Source organism: Ranitomeya variabilis, chromosome 7, assembly GCF_051348905.1.
Source record: "Ranitomeya variabilis isolate aRanVar5 chromosome 7, aRanVar5.hap1, whole genome shotgun sequence".
In the NCBI taxonomy this organism is placed as follows: domain Eukaryota; kingdom Metazoa; phylum Chordata; class Amphibia; order Anura; family Dendrobatidae; genus Ranitomeya; species Ranitomeya variabilis.
The window spans coordinates 41,604,083-41,618,244 of NC_135238.1; the positions used below are offsets into that span (position 1 = coordinate 41,604,083).

Sequence of the window (14,162 nt, forward strand, 5' to 3'; positions counted from 1 at the left end):
ACTATCTAAAAAGACAGAGATAGAAAAGGATACTGTGCGGTCAGTATAAAAACTACAAAAAACCACGCAGAGTTTACAAAAATAGCCTCCACACCGACTCACGGTGTGGAGGAGCAAATCTGCACCCCAGAGCTTCCAACTAGCCTGAATATTTCATAAAGACCAGCTGGACAAAAGAGACATAACTTAAACCTAACAGAAGGTCAAAAACAGGGAACAACCCAAGAACTAGCGGAACTTATCTTGAGCTGAAATGGACTGGCCAACAGAGAACTTCCAGGAGAAAACTGAATCCAACAGGAAAACATTGACAGCTGGCATCCACTACAGACTAGAGCCCAGTTAAATAACAAGGCCAGGGAACCGATTAGTGAAAGCAGCTGCTAGGTTCCACTCAAAACCACCAGAGGGAGCACAAGAGCAGAACTCCCAAAAATACCATTCACAACCACAGAATGGAGCCCAAGAACGGAATTCACAACAGGTGGGGGTGGTTGTTTTTATCAAGTAGTTTGCACATGTGCCACTCCTAGCCTTTATCAGTGGAGGCCTGCTGCATCCTGCTAAGTGTGCATTTGTCATCAGACAGGGTTTTGGGAAGGCCGTATCTTGTTGTATGTATTTTTTCCTGCATTGGTTCCAGCATGCGTTTCAATGAGTGCCGACCTGGAAGTGGAATTTCATAGGGGAGGAATGAGCAATGCACGTGCCGGATAGTCCAGAAAACTGATTTAATACCATGCATTACAGAGGAAGAAACTGATTCACCAGGTACACTCAACTAAAGTACGTCACTAGTTACCTTGATTGCCACTTCCAACAGGTGGCACTATAGAGTTTAAGTCCTCTTTCTCTCTGAAGAAGCAATTTGCATCTAGATATTTCGGAGAAGGCACAGGCAAATATATCGAAAAAGCTCCTGGATAACATCAGTGACTGTCATCCTAAACTACCAACATTTTATTTGACATGATGATCTCTGACATTGTGGATTTATTCCTCAAACCCCTAGTATCGGTGTTATCATCCGATATAAAGGACACACATCTGCCTTACAGCATCTTGATCAACTGCAATTGGAGGACAACACGCTCATTGTGATGGCAGACGTGGAGTCCTTATATACGTCGATTAGGCACAAGGATGGGCTGAGGGCAGTCGAATGGTTCCTCCGCTCCAGTAATTTAGGGAGCCCCACTTGATGACCTAATTCTGATTCTGTTGGAGTTTTTGTTATACCCTAATGTGTTTATTTTCAACAACCAAATTGTTCATCAACTGCAAGGTACAGCAATGGGGGCTTCCTGCGCCCCCTCATGCGCAAATACAGCACCAGCACGACCTCCTATACTGGACATTGCAGGAAATAGAAGTAATGCACAAAGCACCATTACACCATCCCTGGCAATAAAGATTATACCCTGTACATGTATATACATGCATTGTTGAATATACATAGATGTAAGGGAGAGATGGGCCTGCAGGAAGAGCAGGCAGGATTGACAAACAGAGTGAGCTCTTCTGAATGCAGGATGGCCCTCCCGTATAGCAAGCCCCTCCCATGTTCAGTTTCCAGAACCTGAAACTAAGGAAGAATATGACTTAACATCACATGAAGCCAGGAGATTCTCGGCCAATAATCAGGTGACCCTAAAAATAACTCATGTTACAGCAGTATTTGGTAAAGCAAGGTATTTAGTGAAGTGCTTATTTATTGCAGTTAACTTTCAGTAAAGTAAAGTAGTGGACAACCCTTTTAATTACTCAGTGTACCTTTTAATTGGTTGATATTTCAATATTTGCAAGAAGATTTTACATACAGACATTTTATCAATTTATCAATGCCATTAGTACAAAAATGCACAGATAATTGTATGCCATTAATGAGTTGTCTGTTAGGAGTACAATAGGGGTTAAATTCTTGTCCTCTTTATAGTGATGTTAATTTGATGAATTCACCATTGCATAGAAACCTGAAATAGAAAAAACAGAATTGTGATTTGTTTGTTTTTCATTTTCCATAAATTCATTTAATACTATTAATGAAATCTGAATGTATGGAACAGTTTTAAAAATGAGTATTATTACAATTGCAATTAGGATAGAATTCTAGCATTTTCTCAGGCACATAGACTTACATTGGAGAGTTTGAATCCAGAGTGGGGTCAAAATAGGACAATTACTTTTTTTTACACCACTAAGTCTACAAAAAATGAAGACGTGAACATACCCACAGACTATAAGAGGCATATCCATATTTCAAGGGGAGCTGCCAGCAGGGGATCTTGATCATTTATGTACCTAAGTGTATTCAGCATGGCTGAATATTCCTCAGACAATTATTAATAATCTCATTGAGCAGGTTTTGTCTGTCTCTTGGGCACTCTTCCCCCATCGCTTCTCCTTTCCCTTCCATCAGCTATCTCACTTTAACAATTCTCTCTTGAATTCTAAGTAATCAGAAGTTTGCACTCTTGTCATTTTGAGATGTTTTTGCTATTTTTCTCCCTAAAACTTTCAATAACAATAAACACTTTTTTCAAAAAAAATCTCAGTGCTAGCAGTCAGGGTGTGGCAGTGTGAGGATTTCTTCATGCTGGTCATGCTCGATGCTGAATAAATCAAAATGTTTTCAAAATTATGTTTCTATTTTTACTTCATTTGCATTTCATTAACTAGTCATTCGATTTCCATAATTCCACAGCTTTTATTTCTTGTCGAGGATTGTATTTTGATCGTCCCAGAGAACCCCCTATTGGTTCAGAGGACTTGTCATGTACAGAGGTAGAAGTGAGTTCTGATATTTCAGATTCCCGCTGAGGCTGTAGCTGTCAGTAAATACTTCTGAGTCCTAGAGTCTTATTGATTTTTTCAGAGGAAAATTATTAGAATTTCAAGGTTAATGTTTATTAAATGTACATTAAGGACTTAATAATCATAGCATTTGAATCAGTACTACTGGTAACCCAGGCAAATATTACATGGGTAAACCCTACCCAAAGTTGGAGTTTCTACTCAGTTTGGTGATGTTCTTAGGTGTGGTCAGAAACATTCCTGGGTAGGACTGGGGCACGACTTAAACCATGCTGATTCTACCAATACCAATGTAGCCAAGTATGTAGGTAATATATACAATCATAGGTTCCTACTTGTATGTAGTGTGTTATGTAGGGGATCGGCCCTTGCAGGTACTGAATTACACTGTGACTGTAAGATACAATGCTCCCCTCTGATTTGTGTACACCTGGACTTTCTCCCCTGCAGTTTGGCTGTGTGATGCTTTTGAAAGAGAAGCGGAAAGTTGGAGAACCCCATGTCTGAGGTAGTCTGATGGGTTTTGCTGTGAGAGACTGAAGGTAGAAGATAGTGCCCGTCCACAAGGACCTTGTTCAAAGAGGAAAACAGTCACAATGTACAACCAGGGCAGACTACCTGAAACACTTGCATCCTGAGAGGAAAATAACACTGTGGTACCAGCCATCCCTCCACATTGAAAGAGGGAACTAGACTTGCACAGATCCAGGAAAGAGAGATTCATTAACCTGAAGGAGGAGCTCAACGCAACCAACTAGGTTAAGCTGCATCAGGACCAAGTAACATCTACCAGACTTTCATCTAAATCTACAGAACTGTGAGTTACACCGATGTTAACTGTGTTAGGGTGTAGAGCAGGCTTCTTTATCTAGGACACTAGCAGCATGGCCCAATTATCGGAAGCCAGGTAGTAAATTAAAATAGAGTCTCCCAGGATGTGCATAGAAACATACTAAACCTGCAGGAAAGCATTGTAATTGCAGCCACAGCTGTGGTTACAATGCAAAAAAAGAGAGTTTGGACATGGTCAAGCTATTTAACCAAGTCCAATTTAGGAACATCTGACATGGGTTTTTACTTTTGGAGAGATCTGTAGGAAGGCATTGGGATGGATCTCTCCCTCCACACTGGGTCTTGGGAATGGTCTGTTTTAGACTGAACAAAGGTCAGAACCAGAGAAAATAAAAGCCATTGCAGCACCCATGAGTTACACGTTCGTGCAGTTGTCCACAGCAACGGATTGATACAAAAAAGATAGCTGTGAGGATAAAGTTTGAGTTTGTTTTCATAAGTCGCCAAAATAAAGACATTTAGGTTAAACTATCTTGAGTCACTGACTCACTACGGCACTGTTGTGAAAGCAACCCCCTTACAAATAGAGTGTTGACTTGGTGAAGGTATTTGACCAAGTCAGATTTAGGAAAACCTGACATTGGGCTTTTATTTTCAGAAAGATCTGTAGGAAGGTAGTGGGACAGATCTTTCTCTCCACTCCACATTTTAGGAGTGGCCCATGTCCACGATTCCAATTTAAACTTTCAGTTTAGGGTTGGGTCAATATTGGTTATGCAAGCAACAGAGTAGGAACTTGGTGTATGATAGTGTAAGGTGTAGCAGACATATCCCTAAATAGTCCTTGCAGAAGGTCACATTAGTGGAGAAAGACTGCCATCTGCAAGCTGGGCAGGACGGACCTGATCTGCACTGGAAGATATGCAGGGGAAGCAACTTCTGGACTCTAGACCTGATCAGGTGACCAGTAACCAAGAGATCCTGAATATGAAAGGCTTGTGCACCAAACGGCAGGCAGATTTGGAGTCGTGAAGTAGAGTGAGGCAGATGCAGCAAAGAGAAGGCGCCGAGGTTAGCGAGACAGGTCTCAGCGAGAAGTCCAAGTTGCTGAGGAGCCAGTCACCATCTGAAGGGGTCAAGACTACGGCCAAGAAAACGCGCCAATCAAGGTCAGGATCTGTATTCTACGCTGGTCAAGGCCCAGAGACCAGATGTCACTTGTCGGGAGCTTATGCCCAGTCCTTTCTGCCTTAGGCCTAGGAGTGCTGCAGACGGTCAAGCCACGAGGACCTGGTGAGACACATCTGCTGTTGCAAAGGAAGAGCACCTGAGAGCAGGGCGGTCACTTCTAGCTCTCACAAACGGTACCGAGAAGGGTCGGGATTAGGACAACAAGTTGGGAGGGGGCTGGTTGGTGCAAGGGAGGCTCAACATATTTAAATAGACTACATTAGTAAGACTTGAGGCTTCGCGGAAATACCCAGTGTTCCCCGCTACGGCCACACCTACAAGATTGCATGGTAAACCTCATGAATTGGCATACCAGTGCTGTAGAAGGGACTTTAGTATTGTATAGAAAAGAACTTGCATTGCTATTTCAATCTTATTGTCTTGTTCATGTTTGACATTCTTTGTTATTTTTACTAATTGTTTAGAATGTCTCTAAATTACTATTGCATGTAAACCAAATTATATTGTGTGCTGTTTCTGCCTTGTGTCCTCTGTGAATTGCATCCCTACACTTGCATTACAACAGGTCTGTGTTAGACTAAACACAGGTCAGAACCAGAGAGAACAAAAGCCATTGCTGCACCCACGAGTTACACGTTGGTGCAGTCCCCCATGGCAATGGATTGATACGAACTGTTAATTATGATACGGCTGCAAACCGGAGGATAAGGCTTGAGTTTTTTTTAATAACTTGCCAAAATAAAAACATTTGAGTTGAACTATCCTAGGTCATTGACTCATTACCACACTGTCGTGAGAGCCACTGCCTTACAGTTAACACTTACAAAGAGGTGCTGTATTCTTTTATCATTATGCAGCCAAAGCTGCTTACACCTGTACACACTTGCGTTATTCTGTTCATAAGTGCTGGTCAGTTTTTAGGTTTTTCCTTGTTCAAATGCCCCCATAAATATAGCAATAGCAGTGTACACTCAAGAACAAATTATTGGTGGCTGAAAGTGTTGTGGCAGAACTAAGTTATAAGGCTGGCTCGTTCACATCACCATGAAAAAAAGTTCCAATTTCGGTCGAGAAAAGAAAGACTAGTGTCATGCAAGTACCATACGATTTTCATGCGAGTACAATCTGATTTTCACAATTAGCATCCGATTGACAACCGAATGCCATGCGATTGCTATCCCATTTCCCATGGCGCTCGCGCTGATGTCAAAGAGTTGAACTGAGTTAATTGGCTGTGAACTCCCAGGACCTTTCTGATGGCACCGTGAGCATGAAAACTTTCTCACGCTCACGGTGATGTCAGTCAGTTTGTAGGAGTTCATCACAAATGGATCATTATCTTCTCATCAGACAGGTTAGGAATATTGTTGTTTATTATTTTAATTCTGTTACAAGAGACATTGGCTTCATTGGACTGGGTGACGACAGGAGAATGGTTTATTTTAGATTCGTTAAAGGAGTCTGTGTCATTCATTTAATTAAACAACTTCATTCTGGGTGTATGGTTTTTTATATGTATATCACGGTGGGGTTAGTAATGGGGGCATCTTATAGATGCCTTTCCATTGCTAACCTGTGGGCTTGATGTCACCTGACAATACGATGGTGACATCAACCTGCCCAACTATCGCCCCACTTGCCACCTCACCAGGGTAAGTGGGAACAGCGAGGCTGAGTGCTAGATTTGGTGCATCCTATGGATGTGCCTTTTCTGGCGCAGCTGAGAGCTGATGTTTTTAGTCTGGGAGGAGGCCAATACACATGGCTCCTTCATAGGCTATTAAGATCAGTCCGCAGCTTTCTGCCTAGCCTTTGCTGGTTATTATAATGGGACCATACATCATTTTATTTCTGGAGCCCCAATTTTAATAACCAGTAAAGGCTAAGTTTACAGCTATGGGTATTACCCCCTTCCCATGCTATAAACATTGGCCCCCAGCTCTCCGTTTTCCCTCTGCTGGTTAATAAAATGTTGTTGGAGCCCACACCCTTTTTTTCAGAAAATAATTTAGTGTGAAAAACAATACATGTACATTAAGCTACACAAGCACTGTACTAATTATATATGTGACTAACATCTTTATCAATTCTATGTGTATAGATCTATCCCATCCCATCTATTCTATTCTGTTGGGTCACACTTTGATTTTTACTGTACATGACAGATGAATTGCCAGCCTTTCAAAGGACATTTGTGTGTAAAAATCTGAGGGTAGTCACATGGCCCATGTACAGTGCATCTTTTTTTTGCACCCATTTACTTGCATTTGCTAGTCTCATCTAATATACGAGGACAATCGTAGCATGCCGCAATTGTTTTCTCAGTCCGATTTCAGCTGAGAAAAAAATCGCAGATGAGCTTTGACTCATAGATGAACACTGGTCAGAGTGCAATCCAATTTTTTATCAGATTGCACTCGTCCGTTTTCCTCGTAGATGAGTATGAGCCCTTACAGATCTGCTCACCAAAACTGTCATTCAAGGAGGAGAGCCCACCATGCTAGAATCCAGAAACTTAGGAAACCATAAGGAGACTGTACAGCTCTAAGCTGCTCAAGAGACAACTTGAGAATACTTCTTTAATTAAAAAAAATATATCATACTACAGCTCTTCTTGAATTTTCAATTTTTTCCAAGAAAAAGGACAGTGTTTCTGAGCTCCCAGAATAGTTGGCAAATCTGTCGGGCATAGCAGAAACCTCTTAAGAAGCAGTGCTTCTGGAAAGTAATTTTTGCAAAATTCAGGGGGTGGGTAACAGGCGTACATGAGTTTTGGTGAGGTGCTATGCTGGGAAAGTTGAGGCATGGTCACAAGAAATAAAAACAAAAATAAACACTGTTCTTCGCTATCCACAATCATCAGAATCCCGAAAGGTCATCCCTAAAAATTGGCAAGTATGATTGATGAGTATTGTACAACACAACTATTTTATATACCGTATTTTCCGCTTTGTAAGACGCACTTTATTTCCCCCAAATTTGGGGGGGAAATGTGGGTGCGTCTAACAAAGTGGATATAACGCTTACCATTACAGGCTGGGATGAGGGGGTGCCCGCCACCGTTGCCCCCCGCCGCCGCTGCCGGGGTTGTCCGCTGCTGCTCCGGGTGATGCTGGAGGCTCCGGTGCTGCGGGGGGCTCTGGCGACATTTTGTGAAAGACCAGAGCCCCCCGGCAGTTTGTCCATGCGTTCCAGTATGACTAACTCCGGGAATATGGCCGCCGGAATCTCGGGAGATAAGATTTCAGTGCTGAGATCTCATCTCTCCAGATTCCGGCGGCCATTTTCCCGGAGTCAGTCATACAGGAACGCATGGACGAAGTGCTGGGGGCTCTGGTCTTTCACAAAATGTTGCCAGAGACCCCGCAGCACCAGAGACAGCCCTGCAGCCCTGGAGACAGCCCTGCAGCACCAGAGCCCCCATGCAGCACCGAAGCCCCCCTGCAGCACAGGAGCCCCCTGCAGACCCCATCATCCCAGCCTGCAGCAATGCTCCACTCCTGCCTCCAGCAACGACCCTGGGACCCTGATCCACCGCAGCCACAACCCCTGGTAAGTAATAAGACGCATGGATTATAAGAAGCCCCCCAATTTATTAAAAAAAAGTTTTTTCCTATTTTTCTCCTCAAAATTTAGGGTGCGTCTTATAATCCAGAGCGTCTTACAAAGCGAAAAATATGGTAGCAAAGTTATATAAGTGGTACGGCACCTATTTACCACAAATACACTATCAATGCAATAGGCAAGAACCTAAACAGGTATAAAATGTATATAATAAAAACCTTCCTTACCAGCTAATGAAATTTTGCCTGTATTATCAGGGTCACCGGCTTTCATGAAAGCTGCAGTCTCAGAGGGAGTCAGCTTCCTGGCACCAATCTTGAATTGCCCCAGCACATTTCTGAAAATAAGAACATGTGTCGTGAGTCTTAGGCTGTGTTCACATGTTGAGTTTTTGCTGCTTTTTTTTTTTTTTTTGCATTTATTTGCTGCGTTGTTGTTGTCTCTTGTGAATGCTGATAACATTTACACATTTACTGCCCCCACAAAAAACATGATGCCACTTTCTTAGGTCTTTGCACAAAATCTGACACCTGCGTTTTTTGCTTCATTTTAGCACTTACTCATTGCTTTCTATGGGTGCAAAAACTCTGAAAAAAAACACTGAAAAAATGAAAGAAGCGACATGCTGTATTTTGCAAAAACATAGCAGTTTTCCAATTAAGTCAGGAAAAAAAAAACAATTAGTGTGCATGAGAATTCTGAAATCTCACAGCTTTCGCTGGGACTGTATAATGCAGCTTAAAATTTGCATAAAAAAATGCAGCAAAAACACAACGTGTGAACACTGCCTTAATATTTTCATATTTGTTATCACAATAACTGATGTCTCAGATTATTTGGTGCTTTGTCCAAACTTTCCAAAAATATCTGATTTATGTACGGTGCAATATAATAATCTCCTTCTGATATCTTAGAATAAAGCATTTAAGCTGTGTCCTTACTCAGCTTCATCTATCTCAATGAATCCACCTGGGGTTTTGTCCAGGAAATCGAAAATCTCCTTGACTACATTAAATTCTCGGGGAGGAATACCAATTGCTCTGAAGAACACGGCGGGCACAAAGGAGTTGGGAACTGTATAAAAAAAAAAGAATCATTTTAAGTAATATAATTATGGTAGAATAACATGAACTGAAAGGGAATCTGTCATGTTAAAAATAACGCTATTAACCTGCAGATTTGCACATTAGGAAAGAGAAAAAATGAATGTAGTCTATCGTTTAAGAACAGTTAGTCAGGCACAAGCTTGAAACACGTAAGAAATCTACTATCGAATACTCCATATATTGCAAAAAGGAAAACAAAGGAGTTACATGCTTCAATGTAACTATTTATTTATGCATATAATACAGAATACATAATAAGACATAAAATTCATAAAGATGGAAAGACAGTTCATAAATAACCTCGCAGGGAGCACAAGACCAATATTCAACGTGAATGGACATCTATAGCCGCAAACGCAATAGTCCACATATAATAGACACAATGGTCGAATATTACAGAGGATATATAGGACTTTAAAAAGATAAGTAAATAAATGTACCCAAGCACTAACAGGCCGGTACCGAGTAAGTGACAATTCGTCGGAATCAGGATCTCTGCCCCTATATAATGCTGCTCTCAGATGAAATACAAAACCCTGCAGACAGGTTCCCTTTATGGCCAAAATTTGACTTTGGGAGATCAATTATAGTTGCAGCTGTATTCTGTGAGATAAAATATAAATTGTGGAGGTTCCTGTTACACACCTGTCACAGGTCGGGGTTCTGCGCCCTACACCCCAGTCTGCCCTTGACCTGTATGCCCACCCGGACCTTGGGAATAAAGGATCTACTTAACCTAGTGAGCCCTTCCTTGAAACTGTTCCTCTCCAGCTATAAGGAAAGCCGGACTAGGGTTATGTTCACGCTGAGCTTTTTTTACTTTTGAATTTTCAGACTGAAAAGTGAATATAAGTTTTTTTTTCCATAGCAGATTCTGATGCAGCTTCTGCATATGATTTTTTTTCGCTTTTTTTTGTCTTTCAGTGTTCAAATTTGGAGCTGTTCTGACTAATTTAAGCATTGTTTTAAAATGTGGATTTAGGAGCCAAATCTGATCCAAACTCCAAATAAAAACTTCAATAGCTTTGATCCATCATTTGTTTTTTGTAAGTGATTTTTTTCTGTCTTACAGTATTCGCTGCTGGTTTTAGGCCAAATTCTTCAACATTGGACAAGGGGATTGAATTTTGCACAAAATCAAAGTTGCTCTCTTTTTTCTTTTCCTATTTTTCTTTTTAGGGCAAAAAAAATCACGCGATCCTATAAAATGTTTCACATTAGTATTCGACTACAAAACAATAAAATGAAATTCTGTGCTGCATTTGTGAATCAGAAAATGCTCAAAAGAGCCAACATATGCCTTTCTATGTAAAAGCGACTCTCTGTTCTTATGTTCAGACTTTAGAACTTCTTTTTACTGCTTCAGGTTTCCAAAGAGGCCAAGCGGCTAAAAGAAGTGACCTTACACTTCTACAGGCATTTTGTGCTGGAAGACGCTCTTTACTTTACAATACAAGTTAATGGGAAAGCTCATAAGACGCCCAGAAGACGCTAAAACATCTATTGGAGCATTTTCCATCGGTTATGAATAAATACACTAGCGGTTTCTTCATTATTCAATTTCATCGAAAAAAGACCAAAAACTACATAAAAAAAAAAGAAAAGACAAAACCTTGGTAAAGCCCTAAAAAAACAAATGTCCGCAGCCAATGCTATTGGAAAAGACAGGAAAAAAAAAGTCAGAAAAAAACGCTTCCAGGAAAAACAATGCCTGTGCTTTCTGAAGCATCTTCTGCTTAAAAAAGCTCTGCAGGACCATGTGCACATACCCATACTGCTATTAGTCACTCATCACCCACAAAATGTAATATGGACACCTGTATATATTTCTGCTATTTTTTTACGGTAAGACCAGGTTCAGACAAATGTATGAAAAGTAAGTATTCATAAAGAATTAATATAATAAGGATGAAGATGTGAATAGGCAAGTCTCATCCGAAAAATGGAAGAGAATAGTATAATCCAACCCCTGGTGCTATCCGATTTCAACACATGTAAATTCTGCTCATCTGAACTTTGCTTCATATATAACCACAATAATAAACAATAAATCAGGTATAGTTTTTTCACTTGGGATCTGTCACTTACCTTTCACAGCATCCACGGCTTTATCAATAGCTGTAGGAGATAAAATGTCTCTAATTGACGACATTGTGCTGCAAGTATATAGAAAAAAGAAAGTTTACAATTGTAAAAACTCCAAAACGTTTTACTTTTCTGCTTCACATCTTACAGTGACTATAAATAACTGAGAAAGGAGAAGGAAAAGTTTAGAAATTTCTTACTCTAACCCTTGGGTCAGTTGGTCACAATGTAGCAGACAAAGCACATTACAGAACACTTATGTGACACGAAAGGGGATGTCCAGGCTTGAGGAAATCCCACACAGGCAGCCACGTGGCCGCCGACTAGCCCCTACCAAAGTTCGGCAATCTGCAGTCACATACAGTGACTATAAACCTCTGTCCTGAGCCTGGAAAACACCTTTAATACATTTTTATCCAAAAGGTAAAAATATTACTGTAGTGATACCTTTATTACCTTACCAGAAGAATCATACATGCAAGTGTTTTCGAAGATAGTGGACCATTCGTCTGGCAGGTTTGTCATTACTTGCCTGATAAAAGATCCTCTTGCCTCGGAAAGCATAAAATGGTATTTTTTTCTGATCAGCCAGTAAATATATTTCTTCTATCTCACTTTTTAAAATAAAATTATTTAACATCACTTACATCTTTTCCCTAACTCAGTACCACATTATCTTTTGCTGTACATCATTATACTTCAGTATTTGAGTAGAAAAGATGTAGATGTGTTTTGTAACGGATTCAGTGATTGGGATGAATAAGAAATGTTCACATGAGAATTGAGTAAACTAAATTGAATTTACTTAATAAAAGATAAGAAATAAACAGTCACTCGAATAACACATATAAGCAGTAAAAGTCATCTTTTATATCTTAAAGCATCCAATGTATCTCAGGTAAACGCTTTGATCTTCATTGGAATGCCGGGAAGAAACCTCCTTAAACGGGTCATTTACTAACAACAAATTACCGATCATTAACTAACAACAAATAGTCAATAACTGGTCATTTACATTCCTTTGTTAGAAGATAACAACAGATGACCTTCTGATACACTCCCTGAAAGTGAGGATATATATATATATATAATATTAAACTAATTGAAAACATAAAAAATTAGTATTGATTAATTGGAGTGTTGAAACTATTAAAAATAACTCTAACTACAAGGTGGCACTCAGTCTCATGGAAAACTCTTCTTTATTCAAAGTCTTTAAAACATGGAGCTGGAGAAGTGGGTTCCTCATGAACTACGGCTGTTTCAAGTCTCTCCGACACTTCAACGGGCTCAACTACATCAAGTCGCTAAAGCGTCGAAGACACTTGAAACGGCCATTGTTTGTAAGGATACCCGCTTCCCCAGTTCCATGTTTAAAGAGTTTGAATAAAGAAGAGTTTTACGTGAGAATGAGTGACATCTTTTCTAAGCAAATACTCAAGACTCTCTGCAATCAGGTAGAACACCTGTCAGCCGCGGTATCCACCAGCTGTAAGCAGTCTCATCTGACCGTAATAGAGTATGTTCCTTTTGGATGGTGCCAGTCTTTTTTCTGTTTTCCTGGTTGTGCGCATCAGTATACTCACCTGTCACTTGTATTCTCGATTATTATGAGGACGCTCAAGCGGATGATGAATTCACACAGAGACAAATTGTATCTGCACAGAAAACAATCATAATCATTTTTTCAATAACTGACATTATATACCCTTTCATATTAGGGCGTTCACATCAGTGTTGTGTACAAACTATTGATTGGCTAGAAACATATTCTCATATGGAAAAGTATCGTTCTTATACAAAAAGTAGATAATTACTATAATTAAGGTGGACAACGCTCATTAATCATTACTATCTGTTAGCTCCCACCACCAACACCGTTAGTAATTATTCCCTTAAGCAATATAGTGTTTGCCAGTAGTTTCGATCACGCACTGAAAGAATACAGTGATTCAGCAAGAGAGGTGAAACATAAGTCATATAAAGATTCATATATGTGAGGATAACTATGAGGGTCCCTGAATTCCCTATCAGTCCCCCCTTTTGAGAACAAATATGATTCTCCCCCCCCCACAGGTATATCAAAGGCCTAATGCCAGTGTCTGACTTCCCTTTGTTTTCTTTAAATTCCCCTTTTACTTTCTTCTCTCTGCTCATTCTTCTCGATCTTTCTGCAGCTTTTGACACTGTTGACCACCCTCTCTTACTCTCTAGGCTCCAGTCACTAGGCATTAAGGACACTGCTCTCTCCTGGTTCTCCTCCTATCTTTCTGACCGCTCCTTCAGTGTTCTGTTCTCTGGCTCCACTTCGTCTCCTCTTCCTCTCACTGTCGGGGTACCCCAGGGCTCAGTCCTTGGCCCCCTTCTCTTCTCCCTCTACACGGCCCCAATTGGACAGACCATTAGCAGATTTGGCTTTCAGTATCATCTTTATGCCGATGACACACAACTATACACGTCATCCCCTGACCTTACTCCCGCTGTATTACAGAACACCACTGACTGTCTGTCCGCAGTCTATGACATCATGTCTGCTCGCTATCTGAAACTCAACCTCTGCAAAACTGAACTTCTTCTGCTCTCACCATCTACTAACCTCCCTAAACCTGA

At 40.6% G+C, this 14,162-nt stretch overlaps 1 protein-coding gene across 3 annotated transcripts; it reads right to left on the reverse strand.

The window, feature by feature from the left end:
* Window positions 1–1,764: 1,764 nt before the first annotated feature.
* LOC143784911 (parvalbumin beta-like) lies at window positions 1,765–13,247 on the reverse strand. Of its 3 annotated transcripts, none has more exons than XM_077273543.1 (5): window positions 13,139–13,247; window positions 11,556–11,623; window positions 9,303–9,435; window positions 8,589–8,698; window positions 1,765–1,973 (listed from the first exon to the last, which is right to left on the reverse strand). In XM_077273543.1, the coding sequence occupies exons 2-5, from the start codon at window positions 11,617–11,619 to the stop codon at window positions 1,942–1,944; spliced, it is 339 nt and encodes a 112-aa protein (XP_077129658.1). In that variant the 5' UTR covers window positions 11,620–11,623; window positions 13,139–13,247; the 3' UTR covers window positions 1,765–1,941. The 3 variants fall into 3 exon arrangements, with proteins under 3 accessions (XP_077129658.1, XP_077129656.1, XP_077129655.1); XM_077273541.1 differs by lacking the exon at window positions 13,139–13,247 and adding an exon at window positions 12,014–12,086; XM_077273540.1 differs by lacking the exon at window positions 13,139–13,247 and adding an exon at window positions 12,009–12,086.
* Between the last annotated feature and the right edge of the window lie 915 nt (window positions 13,248–14,162).

Coding starts and splice junctions, on each gene's coding strand:
- LOC143784911 (XM_077273540.1), bottom strand. Junction 8,699..9,302: donor ATTGAGATAGATGAAGCTGA/GTAAGGACACAG, acceptor TCTTATTTTCAG/AAATGTGCTGGGGCAATTCA. Junction 1,974..8,588: donor AGGCAAAATTTCATTAGCTG/GTAAGGAAGGTT, acceptor TTTCTATTTCAG/GTTTCTATGCAATGGTGAAT.